Source organism: Pelophylax lessonae (assembly GCF_965119305.1).
Source record: "Pelophylax lessonae genome assembly, chromosome: 3".
In the NCBI taxonomy this organism is placed as follows: domain Eukaryota; kingdom Metazoa; phylum Chordata; class Amphibia; order Anura; family Ranidae; genus Pelophylax; species Pelophylax lessonae.
Genome location: NC_138770.1, coordinates 307,035,038 through 307,054,414, shown reverse-complemented (window position 1 = coordinate 307,054,414; position 19,377 = coordinate 307,035,038). Strand labels below are relative to the sequence as shown.

General features: G+C 38.7%; 1 protein-coding gene across 1 annotated transcript in view; it reads left to right on the top strand.

Annotated features, from left to right (window-relative positions):
* Nucleotides 1–19,377, top strand: part of LOC309550512 (uncharacterized protein) — a gene marked incomplete at both ends in the record, with an annotated part of 232,977 nt that overhangs the window by 2,785 nt on the left and 210,815 nt on the right. Inside the window, 15 exon segments of the mRNA XM_082250875.1 lie at nt 520–653; nt 4,077–4,198; nt 4,336–4,563; nt 8,606–8,842; nt 9,317–9,436; nt 10,763–10,968; nt 11,137–11,206; nt 11,828–11,995; nt 12,118–12,231; nt 14,631–14,894; nt 17,202–17,348; nt 17,444–17,625; nt 17,756–17,936; nt 18,468–18,593; nt 18,768–18,893. Of these exon segments, the coding sequence (XP_082107001.1) occupies nt 520–653; nt 4,077–4,198; nt 4,336–4,563; nt 8,606–8,842; nt 9,317–9,436; nt 10,763–10,968; nt 11,137–11,206; nt 11,828–11,995; nt 12,118–12,231; nt 14,631–14,894; nt 17,202–17,348; nt 17,444–17,625; nt 17,756–17,936; nt 18,468–18,593; nt 18,768–18,893 (2,425 nt within the window).

Below are 19,377 nucleotides of genomic sequence, written 5' to 3'. Positions count from 1 at the left end.
CAGTATGTTCAATTAACTACTTCAATCTACTAACTGTGTGCTGCCAGAGCTCTCCTTTTGCATATAGTTCCATTTGGTTGATGTCTGTTACCAGAGCGCAGGTGCACCAGTATGTTATTTATACACGTGTATATCTTTAAATGTTTGCATGTATTATACAAAAGCTCTGAAATATTAAAGGGACATGCTCTTTTCATAAAACCATTTTAACTCAACCACTTCCCCCGATACACTTGTAAAGTGCAACAATTGCGGACCATGGCAGAACAGAAAGCAGAACCTGATTGTGTAATGTATGCAATGTGAAGGTTAATCACTTTTACTTGTGTAGCTAAACAAATAATAAATTCAACTATATTTCCTCTGTAATGCAATCGTAACTTTTGTATTTTGTAGCAGGTAGAAGGTTACAGGTTTGTTTGGCTAGCATAACATTTCATTGTCCCCTTAGTTTGTGATATAGACTATCCTGCATGCCTAGCCTGTTTTCATGATTTGCTTTCATGTGTCCCTTTTCAGGCCAGCACCTATCAAGCTGTACTTGTCACAGATGGCATCTACTCGTTCTGCTTAATGTATTTTGAAGAAGGAGGAATGAATTGGAATTATTTATCAATTCCTTCAAACTACTTACCCAAGATGGGCTACTTTAGGTACTTTTTGCTTTAAGTAAACATGTCTAACAACTAAGTATGGAAATGCCAAATGATTTATTAATGTTTTATTTTCAAAGTAAGGTAAAGAACTCATTCATGTTCAGTGGCTAAATTCTTAGCAGTTTGTACACACAACATACTTAAAGCAGAACTAAACCCCCTTATTCTTTACAGCCAAGGAAGCTGTCACCTTTGCCACTTTTTGATTTGCGGTTGCCATGGGGTTGTGCAAGTGATCAGTAATGACACCAGCAGTTTGATGGCTTGGCAGTTCGGTTGGGAGCAGCTGTAACAGTTCTCATTTATGGCATGCCTTAACCACTTAAGCCCCAGCCCTATTTCGGACACTTTTTGTTTACAAGTTTAAATCAGTATTTTTTCCTAGAAAACTACTTAGAACCCCCAAACATTATATATATTTTTTTAGCAAAGACTCTGGAGAATAAAATGTCGGTCATTGTAATATTTTTTATCACGCGGTATTTGCGCAGCGGTCTTTAAAGCGCCATTTTTTTGGAAAATTTTTGAAAAATCACATTTCACTAATTTTAAAAAATACTAAACAGTAAAGTTAGCCCATTTTTTTTGTATATTGTGAAAGAACATGTCACGCCGAGTAAATAGATACCCAACATGTTATGGTTTAAAATTGCGCCCCCCCCGTGGGATCGCGACAAACTACGGTCAATAGAGATCTCAATCTGCGAGGCTTTAAATTTATTTAACGGTTACCAGTTTTGAGTTAGAGTGTAGCTCTTTTTTTTAAATTATTGCTCACGCTCTGGCGATCGCGGCGATACCTCACATGTGTGGTTTGAACAGCGATTTCATTTGCGGCTAGACTTCCGTATACGTTTTTTTTTGTGCGCGAGCTAACGGTGACGGGGGCGGCTAATTTTTTTTTTTTCCCATTTATTTTATTTATTTTTTTAACTTTATTAAAGTTTTAAAAAAAAAAAAAATCTGATCACTTTTATTGCTGTCACAAGCAATGTAAACATCCCTTGTGACAGCAATATGTAGTGACAGGTACACTTTATGGAGGGATCGAGGGTCTAAAAGACCCTAGACCCCTCCACTATACTTCCCTGTATGCAAAACGCCGAAAACGGCATTTTTGCATACAGCCGTTTTTCAAATTTGCCGCCTTTTGCAGCACAGTAACCCGGAAGTGACGTCATGTACGCCGCCTCCGGGTTACGTCATTGGAGACCCGATCGATGCCGTTTCCGGCATTCATCGGGACTCCATCCAGCCGGCTGACGTGCCGGCTGGGTGCTCGGGGCTCCCAGTAGAACGGGAGCCCCGGGCAAAGCCACGGAAGGCGGCGGGAGGGGGGGGACGTCCCCTCCCGCCCCCCCGGGTACCGATCGAGCGGCTCCCGAGCCGCATCGGTCGGTACCAACGGAAAGCCAACCGTCGGCTCTAAACCACAGTACCGGGATGGTGCCTCTAGCTAGAGGCATCATCCCGGTACACTACCACAAAGTTTACCGACGTAGACCTACGTTAGTATGCGGTAAGTGGTTAAATATAACTGTTTTGGGAGACAGTTAAATTGGTGGGTTTAGTTCTGCTTAAAATTAACAAAGTAAGCTAGCTTGCCCATTCTTCATTGGAAAATTGGAGAGTTCTATAACAATCATGATATTTATGGTTTGGTAAATGTTACTTATGCGAGACTCTGGTTTTAACTCTCGCCATTTGGACACAGTGAATCACTGAATTTTTCAGTAATTCAAAATGGAATCCAAAGAATCACCTGGAACATCCTTCCCACCACACACTTTCACTGTCCATTGGACACTCTATAAATGAGTAGCTTAGTTTAAAAAGTCATTTGAATTTGCCCCATCCACATGCCTTTGTTTCACATTTTAAATAATAATAAAACATTCCTACCCTTAAGTTTTCCAATAAGAGGCAGATAGTTGACTGGAGAATAGAGTTGGGCGAACAGTTCAGGCTGAGCAAAAGTTAGATCCAAACATTACCTGTTCGCCCGTTTGGCAGGATGCGAGTGCCCCACCCTGCACTGCATGCTGAACAGTGCATTCTAAGCAACCATACCAGACCCTTGGTAAAATCCATACCAGTACTTTATCCGAGCATGCTGCCTGGCAGGCCAGGAAAGGGGGGGGGAGCGAGCAGCTCTGCCCTCCCACCCAAAAGCACCTTGTCACCATGTTGATGGGGTTAAGGTCCTCTTTCCGACAACCCCTTCTGCGAAAAGGGGGCTTATCAGAATCTGGAGGCCCCCTTTAACAAGGCACCCTTCTACAAAAAAAAGTGTCAAAGAAATAAAAACACACACAGTTTTTGACAATGACTTTTAAAAAATTAAAAAAACAATGTCCCCCCAATGTAGATCCATCATCAATCACTGTGCAGCCATGCTGCTCCTGTAAAACAATCTTTTATAAAAAAAATGTTTGCATTGATACATGTCCCCCAGGACCTGGGCCCCCATACCCTTTCTATGGCCAATAACTTGCATATAAGCCTTCAAATTGGGCAATTTCGATTTTTCAAGTTTGGATCCCATAGCTTTTAATAGGTTTTGGGGTTCAGGTCCAAACTTCTGTGATGTTAAAGAGTGCTGGTGTTAACGGAACCGGGGGGGATGGGGGGGGGTGTGTTCGGCTCAACTCTATTGGGGAAAATAAAATTTAGTTGCCCAGTGTATAAACCATGTAATTTAGTTTACATAATCCATGCAAATTTTTTATGAAAAGAACCATGACAGCTTGAATTTTATCGGAAGAACTATAATAGAAAGTTATTAGATTGTAAAACGTGGTCTACATATTGCAATAGGTTTTGATTCTTTGTTTACAGCATGATTGTAAAGTTTTTATGAGCAGCAAAGCTTTTTAAGGTGTATCTAAACCCCAAGCCAAAAATGAAACATATTACAGCTTACTAGTTCTTGGTGTTGTGGCTGCATTGATTTTCTTTTTCCAAGCTTCATTTGCTTTATTTCACCAGAAAATCCTGCAAATAACACACTTTCTGTCCCTACGCACTTCTCCAACGTATCTATGGAGTGAGCAATGGTTGTCACCCTAGTCTGCTCTCCTGATATAGAATACAAACATATCTGTATCTTTGTATCTCAATATTATGGGGTGGTAGGGCGATTTGTATGTTATTGAAGAAAGCTAGGAATATTCTTTGGTGTAGCTTACCGTAAGTGTTAGGGACATGGCCTTTATGACAAGATCGAGATTTTCTGTATGTGCTAAAAAAGTTCTTAGTTTGAAAAAAATAAAAATAAAACAAATGCAGCCACCACATCTAAAGATTGTAAGCTGCAAAATATTGCATTTTTATTAATGGGTTTAGTGATCCTTAACTCTATCAAACTGTAACTGATGTTAAATATTTACTGTGTTTTCTATGACTGTGTTTTATTTGTAGTGGAGAATCTTCATATTCCAGTCCTGCTACCAATTTCCCAGCATACAATGACCCACAAACAAGTTCTGGTGCTAGTATCCAGAGAAGGTACACTCCAGATCAGTACATAGGACAAAACACAAGTAAGTGCATTGATATTGCACCTGAAAAATGTTACCGATGAAATGCCTCTTACATAGAAAGCAGTTGGTAAACAAAGCATTCTGAATTCTGAAAAATCTCACATAAATGCATTTTTTCTTTGGGTTTTTTTTGGCAGATAAAGAAGGCTACTGGGCATATCGGTTGGAATATAACTCACCAAACACAACAAATTACAGAAAGCAATGTTTAAACTGGTATTATAATGAAATTTACTCAAATTTATACCCTTATTGGAGGTATTATTCACGCCCATGCCCATGTACATACCAGCAGGCCGTATTTGATTCTTCCTACAGACAGGCAAATGTTCTTTCCAACTATGGCATTCCTCAGAAATATACAGGTCAGTCTTTTTGTGTCAGTGTCCATTTTTCAACATCACATTAGGAAGTAAGAGTGCAAAGCACATTTATGTCAGAGCAGAAAACCCCAAATCTGAGAGCCCTATGCCGGAAACATCACACCATGCATATACAGTATGTCTCTCAGCCTGAGTTTATTTTTATTCCCTCATATTTCTATCATATTGCATTTCCCCTTTACTTTGCTCTTCTATTTGATCTAACAACCTGTTCATGGAAAAAAAATAACCACACTCTATAAACATGTATTGCCTCAGCAAATATTACTTCCATAATGTTTAATGCTCATAAAAGCTGTATAATAATCCGTGTAACAATTATGGTGGAGGAGAGGGGGGTTCATTTCAGGATGAAAAAATTAGACAACCACTGCATGAAACAATACATTTTGCTTTTATGCACAAAATGCATGTACTGTATGATATGCCAGGCTATGATGGAATTTTCTTCAGGTTAATAATAAATAGTTAACTAGCACTTTTCAATTTAATTTAGGGTGGATTGTTAAAATCCAACTCCACACCACGACTGAGGTTTTTTTTTATGCTGCCATTGGTATATATTTTAGAAACTTCATGCAGGAAACAGTCAGTTACATCTGTGCTTCTCCCCATCAGATGTTTATGTAGCACTGTCCTAGTAGGGCCTGCTGTATGACTTCTCGGGCCTCCTCTGATTACCAGCACACAGTCGCTTAGGGTATAGTTCACCCATCCCTACTTACTCCCAATGGATCATCACACAATAACAGTCCAGGGGTATTGTTTTTTAGTGTTTATTTTGGAACTTGGATGGGAAAAGGGAATAGTGGGATACTCCAACTATAACTATTCCCAATGGATAAGGAAAACTCTCACTTGGCCTCACCAGGTTGTTTGTGGAAGCAGCTGCACTGCTTAATCCATACTGACACATGTATGGAAAAGGTTAAGTCTCCTTGCACTTTTCTCTACAGCAATAGACTTAGTGAACCTACATTATCTTCGGGACACTCACTAGCATCCCCTTTACTGACACCCGTCCACTGACTCTTCTAGCTTCAGGGGTGGCCCCCTCAGGCCAGGCCTCTTGACACAGATCTGTACTCACTGTACTGCAGATTTAGATCCTCCAGTGTCTCCCCTCTCAGTCAGCTTCACAGGACCTCTGGGTTGAGCTCCTCACTAGCACTCTCCAGGCCCTCAGGTCAACTACCTGAGGCCTCATGACACCACTACAGAGGAGGAGGCAGCCGACCCTCCGTCCGGGACTCCGCTATCCAGCGAAAAGACCCCGAACACATGTGCTCCTTGCTTTTATACAGTATCCCAGCATGCACCAATGCACTTTCCCTTTGCCAAATCATCAGGGCTGTATCAAAAGCCTGTGCACTCATTTGCCAGGTTTCCTTCGACTGTCCAATATGCCTCCCTATTGGACCAGTGTGAAACACTCTGCCGACAGAATGAGTTGCACCTGAGCACAATGAGCAGACCCCACTAACAGATCCTGCTCGTAAGCAGCAATAGAGATTTACCTGCAGTCCTTCTGGTAAGCAGACAGGATCCAAAACAATACTTTCTCTCTAGCACCTATCTAGAAGGGTGCTACATTTACAATAAAGGTGTAGCAAAGGTGTCACTTTTTCACATCTGGACTCCCTAATAATTTGTTACATTTTGCACTATAGAGAATACAATAGTGTAGTGGGATACCATCTTTGTGATAGCCAGAATTGGGGGCTACTAGAGAGCTTTCCATTAAAACTTTCCAAATTCTTTACGGAATTTCTTTTTAATGACCTGCTTTAAGTAGTTAGAACCAATTAGCCATCAGTACAGTTGATGATAAATTTCAATCAGCCAGGTTGTTGGTCAGAACATTATTGTATATGGTATGGTAGTGTTCTGGAATCTGGTTACTTTATTATTATACCGGATTTATTTAGCGCCAACAGTTTGCGCAGCACTTTACAATGTGAGGGAAGACAATACAATTCAAAACAGGAGGAACTAGAGGGCCCTGCTCATTAGAGCTTACAATCTAGAAGGTTACTACCCCCAGTCATGGCCTGAGCTCATGCTGTAACATGCACTGTGACATGAGAGTTTGCATGTTACACAGAATGTATCTGTCTGCAGAAGCAAATAAACTTCAATTACATCAGAACAGGTTCTTCTCTCGATCCCAGTGCTTCATGTTTTCTGTGCAGGACTACTGGTTATCAGCAGTGCTTGGGTTCCTGAAGCTGGACGAGGAAAATATGCTCAGTTTAGGGGTTGGTTTTAGTGTTAGGCTTGCAGGAAATTTAAATGAAATTTATAGTTATAGCATATATTTTCAGTCTAGAACATCTGAATTGTAAAAACAATACAAATACAAGTTATTTTTGACAATTGAATTAATAGTAATAAAATTACTTGCAAAATCTCCTCACATGGTGTGAGTGCTGCCTGTCTGCAGGTCATCTCTTTCCACAATTTCCTGGATTCCCTGCATGCTTTAACCACTTCTGGACCGGAAGGATTTGCCCCTTTAATGACCAGGCCATTTTTTGCTATTCGGCACTGTGTTACTTTAACGGAAAATTGTGTGGTCGTGCAACGCTGTTCCCAAATACAATTGATGTCCTTTTTTTCCCCACAAAGAGAGCTTCCTTTTGGTAGTATTTGATCACCTCTGCGGTTTTTAGATTTTGCGTTATAAACAAAAAAAGAGCGACAATTTTGAAAAAAAAAAACTTCATATTATTTACTTTCTGCTATAAAAAATTCCCAATAAAAAAAATTTTAAACATTTAATTTTTTTATCAGTTTAGGCCAATTTGTATTCTGCTACATATTTTTGGTAAAACAAATCCCAAAAAGCGTATTTTAATTGGTTTGCACAAGAGTTATAGCGTTTACAAACTATGGGATAGATTTTTGCACTTTCTATTTATCTATTTTTTTATTAGTAATGGCAGCCATCTGCGGTTTTTAGCGGGACTGCGACATTGGGGTGGATAGATCGGACCCCTAACTGACATTTTTTACACTTTTTGGGGACCAGTGACATTAATACAGTAATCAGTGCTAAATCATATGCATTCTCTCGGTTCCCCGGACGATTGCGGGAGGGCAGCGGCAATCACCGCCACTCCTCCCGTGCGTGCCGCCGAAACCACACGCACTCCAGTCACATAGTACTACGTGACTGGACGCAGCCAAGCTGCCCTGCCGCAGTAAGGTGCGGCGAGCGGTCGGCAAGTGGTTAAAGATTCTTCTCTGCTGTTTATTTTTAAAGTCTAAGGACTACATATCCCATGATGCCTTGCTGCCTACAAGCTGTGATCCTTGTAATGATTCTGCATTCTAAAACTCTCCCCTGAGCACCTCTGTAGCTCAGAAGGCAGGCTCTGTGAATTCTATGACACAGTAATGCCTACTTACAAGGCATAGCGAATATGTGTCACAGAATTCAAGGAAGTAAATGTGGGGGGGATCTTCACAGGATACATTTTTTAAACTTCAAGATTGTTCATATTACTAGGAGTAGGCTAGAAATAATAGAAATACAATGTGGAAAAATAATATAGGATTTTACATTTTGAACATAGACATGGTTTAAGTGTTTTTTTTAGGGGTTATGTTTTAGTGAAGAATTTAAGCATGAAGAGCTCGCTCTAGGTGTTAGTAATGTTATAATTGTGGAGGAGGTGGGATAAAGTGTTAATGATTTGCTGCAGGGGTGAGTGTTAGGGGTAGGCTCATTTTGTTGTGAGTTACATTTTAGAGAGTGCTTTAGTACAGGAAATAATACACAGACCAACTCCAATGTTCACACTGATTCTCAGCTCCAAGTTTTTTTTATTCAGAAACACTTATAGTGTCAAGTTGAATTATCATCAAATCATACATTTTCAGATGGTTCTGTTGTTATGTTTTTGACTCACAATTTGAATTATTTCCAATGTCCATCTGACGGGTGTGATGTTATTATTCAGACATGTATACATAAATGTGTTGTCTATGGTATTCACTATTTGTTATTCCGCCCTTTCAGATTGGTATAGTCAGTCCTACACTTTTCAGACTGCATTTTCAACTAGGGTTGGAGGAGGAACCAGGTGCTACTACAGTTACTTGGGTAGTTTGACCTATGGAGAGAAAGAGAGATATTTACCAACTCCCTGGGTGTATGAGAACAGTTGGCTTCGGTTGCATTACCCGTACTATTACTACACTTGGTATTCTAGCTATTACGTGTCACGGATGCAAATGATCAGACGCCAATACCAAGGTAACTATTGTCACAATGAGAAAAAAAAAAAAAGTGTTTTAAAATGACTATTTTCTACATTATGCATTATCTAAACCTAGACTATACTTTTTGCAGTGGTTGCGCTAAATATTTGTAGTATTGAAGGCATTTCTACATCAGATTTTGTAAATTCTCATATAACCTGCTATTTTTTTTTTTTTTTTTATACCCTACACCAGTGGTTCTCAATTCCGGTCCTCGGGACCCACTAACAGGCCAGATTTTAAGTATTACCTTGGGGGATGCAGACTAGAATACTGCAATCACTGAGCAGCAAATGAGATCACCTGTGATGTAATTTAGTTATCTTGCAAACCTGGCCTGTCGGTGGGTCCCGAGGACCGGAGTTGAGAACCACTGCCCTACACTAACCTAAGTCTATACAATAATTATAGAGTGATTTTACCATTGGTGTATTAGAATTTTTACATGTTTTCTTTTTTGTGCTTGTAGAAAATGAAGTGGATCCTTATAACAACTGTTGTTTATACTCTGGTTCTTCACAACTCTGTTCCTTATACCGACAAAGAAGACCTTATGATTCCTGTGCTGGATATGTTCCACCAAGATTTGGTAAGCTATTAGTAAAGCACTACTAAGCACATTTTAAAGTAGAATTACAACAAAATGCATATTTATATTTTAAAGTGAACCTGTCCCTAGGCCGTGTTGTATAATGCTGCATCAAGTATTTATTTGCAGGTTTTAATTTCACCAGAGTTCTTAATCTTTTACCTTACAGTATTTATAAAATAGTGTGGGATATTGCTAAACAAGGCTTTATAAGTAGCTTGAAACTCAAAAAGAGCAAAAAATTTGACAAAATTGCTTTTTATGCTTTTAACCTCTTGCCGACTGTGCACATTATATTTACTGCGGCAGTCAGCCCCGGCCAGGCAGAGTGACGTAGATCTACGTCGCTAGCCTGTCACCGGGTCTTGAGCCATTAGCGGGCGAGCGCGCGCCCGCCTCGGCTCGTTCACAGAGGAGTCCGGGCGTGTGACCGGCGGACCCGATGTCCGCCGGTCACACTATGATCGTCGGTAGAGCGGGAGAAAGGCGGACGGCTTATGTAAACAAGCCGCCTGTCATTCTCCCCTGTGTAAAAATGGAGATCAGCCGGGTTCTACTATGTAGAACCGTTGATCTCTGTTTTTACAATAGGAGACCTGTCCCACTACAGTTAGAAACACGCCCCTAGGACACACTTCCCCTCCCTGTCCGATACAGTTAACCCCTTCCCTGCCAGTGTCATTTTTACAGTAACAGTGCATATGTATAGCACTGATTACTGCAGTAATGTCACTGGTACCCCCAAAAGTGTCAAGGGTCCGATCTGTCCGCCGCAATGTCGCAGTACCGCAAAAAAAAAAAAAAAAATCGCAGATCGCCGTCATTACTCGTTAAAAAAACACCAAAAATCTTTCCCTTTGTTAGTAAACGCGATAACTTTTGCGCAAACCAATCAAAATACGCTTTTTGCGATTTTTTTTTTACCAAACATATGTAGCATAAAACAAATTGGCCGAAAATGTTAAAAAAATTTGATTTTTACATTTTTTGGGGGGGAATTTCATATAAAAAAAAAAAGTGAAAAATATTGTTATTTTTGCAAAATTTACACTCTTTTTTTGTTTATAGCGCATGATCAAAAAATTGCACAGGTGATCAAATACCACCAAAAGAAAGCTCTGTTTGTGGGAAAAAAAGGACGTCAAATTCGTTTAGACACAGCGTCACACGACCGCGCAATTGTCCGTTAAAGTCACGCAGTAAAAAAAAAAAAGAAAAAAAAAATCGCAAAAACCCCCTGGTCAGGAAGGGGGTAAAATCTTCCGGAGCTTAAGTGGTTAAAACAGACTCATTATTGTGAGTTTATCTATGTAATTATTTTTGCAGGATTCCTGTTTGGAGACCCTCATATCAACACACTGGATGATGTACAGTATACTTTCAATGGACTGGGGGAGTTTACCTTGGCCAATGTTAGAGATGAGAACAACACACTTATCTTCACACTCCAAGGACGCACAGCCTTGGCTGGCAATGACACACAAGCAACTAACTTTGTTGGACTAGCTGCAATGATTCAAAATCAAACAACGGTAAGATTCATGTATCAGGTAGTGGAGCCTTTATGGTGCTTTATAGTAGTTGTGTATGGTTACAGAAATAACAAATAAACTTCCACATGATACAATTTTTTTTTTTAATTTGCATTGCCCAAAGCTAAAAACACTGCATAACTGATGGTTGTTGGTTATTTGTTTTAGGTGGAGTGGTTACTGCAGGACAGCAATACAACCATTGTGAAGATTAATGGAACCGCATTTACCTTACCAGGTAACACAGCTTCAGTTTTTATTAATAAATAGGGTGTTGAATAGGAATGAGCTCAGTGTTTGGTCCTAACGTAAGTTTACAGCGTTCTGCGTGGATGAACAAGACAGTTAATGGTTGCAGGGGGACCTGGAGGGGTTACATCATTGCTTAAATATAGCCACAAGGCCAAATTTGGGCAATAATTATCAGGGCTGTGTCCACCACCAACTATTACTCACCCCTCCCCCCCAACACCCTTGCTATGTTTTTTTTTTTTTTTTTTTTTACAATCCTTTGCCTATTAGCCTAGAACATGATCATTTTTGATTTGACAGATTTGGCTCCATTGACTTCACTAGGGTTCACATTCAAACTTCTTTGACATTCGCCGAACCCAGCTCAAACCGAACCAACAAGATTCACTTACATTTATTAGTCACATGTTTATAAATATATTAATGGGTTAGAAATATGTCACTATTAATCACTTTCTGTACGTCTCTTAAAAGCAATTTGAAACAAGCTGAATTTTTGAAACATTAACGTATACATATATTACTTGATCATTTTAGCTGTGTCACATGAATATAATTTAATTTTCAATGATTTGCTTTTTTTTTTTTTTTTTTTTTTTTTTTAAAGATAATTCTACACAGTTGGATAAGTTGACCCTGGAGAAGACAGAGAAAAATAAAATAATGGCTACTTTTGAAGGTGGGATCTCAGTCACAGTGTCTGCTAAGGTGGGAGCTTTGAGCTTTACCACAATGCTAGACGTTATTTACAAGAACAAGACAGAAGGCCTTTTGGGTGAGTTATATTTTAAAACTCTGACTGCAAAAGTGACCCCTACTCCATTCATGGAGATTGATTAATCATGATAGCAAGTCCAGCAGTGAAAGTGAAAATTAAATGGTGAAATGTCATTTTAGGTGTGTTCAATGATGATAAAACTGATGATCTCATGGCTTTCAATGGAACAAAACTGGAATTTGATGGAGTAAAGCTCCCCAATGAATCCCTTATTTTTGAAATTGGAATGACATGTAAGTATCTGTTCCAACCAATTACATACTGTTTGGTAAGAAAAAAAATAAAAAATAAAATAAACTGAGTGCTAGATATAAAAGACAAAAAATAATGCAACTTTAATCAATTATTAAGTGGAGTAGATTTACTAGAACTGGAGAGTGAAAACTCTGGTGCAGCTGTGCATGGTAGCCAATCAGCTTCTAACTTCAGATGTTCAATTAAGCTTTGACAAAAAAAAAAAATCTGTCAGCTGATTGCTTTATATGCAGAACTGCACCAATCTCCAACCTTAGTAAATAAACCTTGTTAAATGTTTTTTTTTTTTTTATTGCAAGCAGTGTAAGTACCTTAATTTGCCTTGGTACAGTATCAGCCATTTGCAGTGAAATGCAGGAGCAGCACAAGAAGCCAATGACTTTATGTGCTAAAAGAAGCATGCTAAAAGAAAGAGAAAGCAGAGTGACAAAGAGATGAGCTTTTCACTGTGCTGCATCTCCTTTCACTGTCCAGTCACAAGGTGAGGCGGGTCCAGTAGGACCAGGGCTCAGAGAAATGGGTTGAATGATGCTGAAAAAAGTACTGCAGAGGAAATCTCTATATTGTAGGTGAATACTGTCACACAAACTGGTTTTGTTAATGTATAATTTAATGGGATATATATATATATATATATATATATATATATATATATATACACTGTAATTGTTTGTTATTTTTGGCTGAAGTTGTGTTTTATTGTTTTAGTCCTTCACCTGCTGCCCTTGCACATGAATCTCTTTACTGGCTTAAATCAACCAGAGGATAAAATACAAACTACTATGCTTTCACTCTTCTTTGGCTATTTATAACCCATTATCTACTTCTATTTTTGGACTTCTATACAAAAACTCTCCAAACCGCTCTCTCTGCTCCCCCCCACTACCCCCACTAGCCAATTACTGTTCTCCTCACACTTCCTATACATGACAATATAATTTTTCTGAAGCAGCCCCCATTTCTCTGCAATTATCTAACTTGTCCCATTAAACTAAATTCAATTTTTAAAATGTTTAAGGGCTAAGTTCACCTTTATGAGCATGTTACAAGTTACACCCATATTTAGGATATTACCCGTGAAATGGTGCCAAGCAGACTTCTCCATCCCCAAAAAGGCCTCCCTCTGACAGCATGCTGGGGGGGTTCTTCTCCCTAGCAGTAGCTGTCAGATTTGAACTGTGTAGGACTCTGCCCACACAGCCATGACTTTCATTCCCAAATGGAATGTAGATCTCAAGGTAATACAAGTGAGGCGATCACCACACTCATAGTCCACTGACGCTTGCTCTAGTTCTCTAACTGAAAGCCTGTACCTCGCTATGAACAGGAACCTGCAGGAGCCTGGGACTGCATCCATGGCCCACTAGTCATGGCTGCAATGCTTTGCAGGCTCATTTGCAAAGAAAAAATGCACATTTTTTTCTGCAAATATATGTACATTTACATTTTACTTCTACAGGAATTTTTTGTTTTGCCTGTAGAAGCATCTCAACGTTATCCTATGTGTTCATGCACAATAGGACATTTTGAGGCATGTTTAAAGCTAAGCATTTAGAGGCAGGAAAAAAAAAAAAAACTACTGGTTTGTGTTTTTTGATTGGAATTTTCTGGCAGAAAAAATGTTAAACACTCCTAACCGTGCCTAAACATGTGTACATAAGCATAAGCATTTTTTTCTTTTCTGCCAAGGGAACTGCCGTTTAAGCCCAGTGTGAAAGGAGCCTAAACACTCTCCTAAAACCTACCTTATCATGTTTCTCGGTCCATATTTCTCTCTACCCTAGCCATTCATTACTATGTTCCCATCTCCAAATGCCTGCAGTCTAATGTTTCCTGACCCCTTAAGCTAAATACGTATGTTACAATCTGTTTGTACCAATTCCTTTAGATGCACTCACAGTTATGTAGTACAAAGGTCTGCCTGATTCAATTCAAACTGAGTGTTTTTATAGGTAGGCAGATTGCATATTGACAGCTTTAGACTAAGAGATCATTCATACTAGACTGTCCTTTTGATTGTAGTAAAGCATGTTTAAAACCATTGGTGAACACTGTATTGCTTCCTTGTGAAGTAAACTATGCAGACTCTTTCTTCTACTCACACATTTTCTATAACTGTCTGTAATAAGAGTCAGTGCATGCGTATGCATCACATTGCATATATAGATTTATTATGTCTATGTCTATCATCGCCTAGTGTTATATAGGGTCCTTTAACAACTAAATGGCAGAAGCTTTATACCTGGAATTAATTCCAGACGTACCACTTTGGTGTTCATTTATAAAATCTAGTGCAATTAAAAAAAAAAAAAAAAAACTTGTAGATAACTTTGCTTTGTATTAAGATGTAAATATATTATTTTTTTTTTCTTTTCAGGGAAAACAACTCCCTTAAGCAGTATTTTTAATTACAATGAGACAAAAGGAGAATCCTGGAACACCTACAATAATAACAGCTTTGTGCCATTGTTTTATGATCAGTTGCTACTGACTAGTGACCCCGCACTTATCACCAGAGCAAATGATACATGCAAAGGAAATGATGAATGTATTTTTGACATTCTAAGTACTAAAAATTTTGAAGTGGGACAGAGCACTCTGGACAGTGTGAATGCTGCCCAGGAACAGAGCAACGCAATGAGTAAGACACGATCAATCATAGCAATCAAATTATGCTTTTATTGTTTAATTAACTAATCATGGCAAATAACAGAAAATAGGCAAACTTGGAAAGCAAAAGTATTTTAAAACAATGTTTCTGTTGGCATTACGATTGTAAGGTGAAACTCCAGTTTTCATGAGATTTTGTGAGTATTAAGAAAGAAAAACATCCAGGTGAACTATATACATGAATTTTACATTGCAAAATCGTTGTTCATATTGCTAAGAAATTACAGTATAATAACAGGCTGAAGATTGAAATGACTTGTGTAGAAATTATGTACATTATATTATATTTAACACATCTGCAGCCATTTGTGTTCAGTACCAATATTTATATGCAATGCAAAGATGTGAAGATATTCTCAACTTGAAACTGAGAAACCCATTATATAGGCCAGAACTTACCTTTGTGATGTTATTTTAAAGTGTATGCCACTTAAAATTACATTTTTATTTGTGTCGGTCTTTCTATGTAGATGATTGCAAAGGTGTCTAATGATCCTCCCTGTCCCACTTCTATCCTTTTTCCAAGCACAGAAGCAGATACATGCTGGCATGGTCAGTTTGCAGTGCTTCCTTCTTGGTGATGCATGATGTTCATGTGTCCCATATTTGGTTTTGCCACCACATCCCCCACTACAACTGCAACAATGCTGTGACAATGGCTGAGAACCAATAGCCAGTCACAGCCTGCTTTATGCAACTGTTGCTTATAGGTGGATGGTTTGCAGAAGGAACACCGTTCTGAAACACCACGCTTACACAGACACAGAACATACTCCTCTGCTCTGTGTGATTTAATTCTCTGTCTGCCCATTCACTGGTTAAACACTCACACTCCCCACTATGAGGCTGTGCGGGCAAGTGACTGCAGAATAAAACTTAACAACAGGTAAATAAATATTTTCATAACAATGTTATTAGAGAAAAATACTATTTGGCCTTATACAACGGGCTTTTGCATTAGGATGTTCACAAATACCTAAAAAGTACACCTCTCATTAAAAGAAAGCTACCTAACAACATGCATAAGTTTCAAACACCTAGTTTCAGATATCCTCAGGAGTGCCACGCTACCCATACATGATGGGCACTCTGATCTAAAAAAGTTGCAATACTTCCTAATGCTGTTGAAGCTTGGCCTACTTCCTCCTACCTACTCGACTTTCCAAATGGCCAGTTAGACCCACTCATTATAGAGATGGGAATGCTGTGGGAGACAGGGGCAGGTCAGCCTTCATATCTACCAGGAACTTGCAGATGATAGCTTGTGGGTACTCTTGTATAATTTTGCTGGTATACCCTGATTGTTTATGAATGGTTCTATAACTGAAATTGTAATTATATACATTATATATATATATATATATATATATATATATATATATACACACACACACATATATACTTACATACATACTTGCTGAGAGTTTTGATCTTTTGAAAGTGAAAGTGTTTTTAATGCTTTTGCTAAATCAGGCATACGCAAACTGAACTTAGCGCAATGTAATAAAACACATTAGCTGAATTACAGAAGAAAGTGAGAATCTTTACTCAAAAAATGGTGAATAATGACTTTAAATATCCAGTTTATTTATTACAGACATTCATACAGTGACATCAATTTATACAGCGCTTTACATTATATATTATATTATATTGTACATACATATCAGTCCCTGCCCTTATGAAGCCTAAAGTCCGTATCTCACATACATACAAACATACACAGGCCAATTTACACAGAAACAAATTAAAAGCTATATTCATCTTTAAGGAAAAAATAAAAAATACACATATTTTTGCCAGAAAAAATGGCATGCATTATTTTTCCCACAGGAGCCTGCAAAGTTTTGCACCCATGATCAGCGAATCATGGGTGCAGTGTCAGGCTCCTGCAGACTCTTCCTTCAGCTTTCTGCTGTTTCCTCTGTACGGGTTTTCAGTTTGAAAGATGGAAGAAGATTTTTTGGACTACAAGTGTACTGAATTCTGCGCTCATAGTTCTTTGAAACTACAAGTCTGTATGCCACGGTGGCCGATTGACTTGTAGTTTATTCTTTCACATATCTCTGTGAATGAATAACTCGGCTGTGTGGGAAGAGCTCCACACAGCTGCGCCTATTTTAAATGTGACAGTGGCTGAGGGGGAGAGAAACCCCCACATTCTGACACATTGTGGGAGGAAGCTCAGGGGATGAGGATTGGGGTGCTTAGCAACATGTTACATGTTACTCCCTAAATACAGGTAGTATTTTTGCCTAAACAATGTTTTCTTCTACAGACAGCTTTCCACCTAATGTGACCGGACCAACCACCCTCCAGACCAAACTCCTTGAATCTGTGACAGTATTCTATACAGCCACCGATAACAACAATGACACAGTGACCTTTTCCTTGCAGACAGACTCTTCTGATATCAATATAACAGGTGAATAAATTGCTTTCCAGTACCATGATTCTTTTTCATGACTAGAAATTCACCTTCTGATGCTTCACTAATTATGTGATCTCTCTATCATGCAGAGAATGGAATGCTAGTATGGCTTCCCACCAGTTCTTCTCCCGTTAATGTTTCTATAATAGCTAATAATTCCAAAACCCCTGCTTTGGTTGTCCTAACCTTGGTTCTCTGTAACTGTACCAACAATGGCAGTTGTTTGTATGACAGCGAAGTAAGCTTGGGAAATGAAACCACAACTTTCATGGTAAGCAGTAAAAACATGATTTTTTTAACTTAAAAAAAAAGATGTAATATCAATTACAATGGGCACTATTCAAAACACTGTTGTATGTATATATGTTTTAAGTCACAAATGATTTATTGTCTTTTTGCAGGTTGCAGGATGTAACTGTTCTGCTGCATGGACCGGGATGTACTGTGAGGAGGATTTCAATGCTTGTGAACAGAACCAATGTTTTGATAACAAAACTTGTGTAGACAAAAAAGCTCCAGAAACAGGATTTACGTGTGGAGCATGTCCTCCTAGTCTAACAGGAGATGGAATAACCTGTACAGGTAGGGAAACGGATCTCTCTACATGTTGTGACATTCGGTAGCCAAGTTTACATTGTATTTATAACAATGAGAATTTGCTTGCTGGGCAAGTGCTAGAGGGATTCCCCTATTATCATTGGCTAAAAGAGGACAAGACAATATGTCTCTGGCTTGGGACTACATACATGTATTGTAGTCATACAAATAACATTAACATTTATTATTATTATTACAATGTTATTGTGTTTAAACTATTAATTGTAAGCTTGAAATAATTTTGTGCCATTACACTTACTTTGTAGGCCCTTCCACCCTCCTAGTTTTAAGCTAACCTTTACCTGACTGGCCATAATATCAGCTATGGGGCCTCCTTGGCACGACACCTCTTCAGGAAGAAACTCCTCCTTTGGGCCCGTGCTGCAATGGATAGGTCTTGTAGAAGCCTTTTAGTGCATTAGTGGATTTATGATAAGGAAAGGGTGAATTTTCCAAGAAGCTGACATCATAAATGTTAAAGAACTAATCTAAAATATTCCTGTTTCTTTTTTCTAGCTATTAATGAATGTTATCTAAATATTTCGACTTGTCAGCAAATCTGTAACAATAATGTAGACGGATACAACTGTAGTTGTGAGGAAGGCTATAAAGTGAACTCACTGAACAGCTCCTTGTGTGATGGTAAGTCCATGATTATAAACACATGCTTCATAACAAATAATGTTACATGAGAAGGTGACACTTTAATGGCATTCATTTATGTAAAGTTAGATCATTTGAATACTATTGAGATGAGATATTTCCTTGGTTAAAAGTATATGTTAACAAATGTAAGGTTTGCGCTCTTCTTTTCAGACATTGATGAATGTGTCAACGTCACATCTCCATGTGGTATAAATGCCAACTGTACAAATGTCCCTGGAAACTACTCCTGTGCGTGTTTGCCTGGTTATAAAGGTGATCCATCTTGGCTGTGTGTGGGTAAGTCTAACAGTTCCCCTGTCCTACAGGTCCCTCTCAAAAAATTAGCATATTGTGATAAAGTTCATTATTTTCTGTAATGTACTGATAAACATTAGACTTTCATATATTTTAGATTCATTACACACAACTGAAGTAGTGCAATCCTTTTATTGTTTTAAATATTGATGATTTTGGCATACAGCTCATGAAAAACCAAAATTCCTATCTCAAAAAATTAGCATATCATGAAAAGGTTCTCTAAACGAGCTATTAACCTAATCATCTGAATCAACTAATTAATAGTGATGTCGCAAACATAAAATTTAATGTTCGCGAACGGCGAACGCGAACTTCCGCAAATGTCGCGAACCTGGCGAACCGCCATAGACTTCAATAGGCAGGCGAATTTTAAAACCCACAGGGACTCTTTCTGGCCACAATAGTGATGGAAAAGTTGTTTTAAGGGGACTAACGCCTGGACTGTGGGATGCCGGAGGGGGAT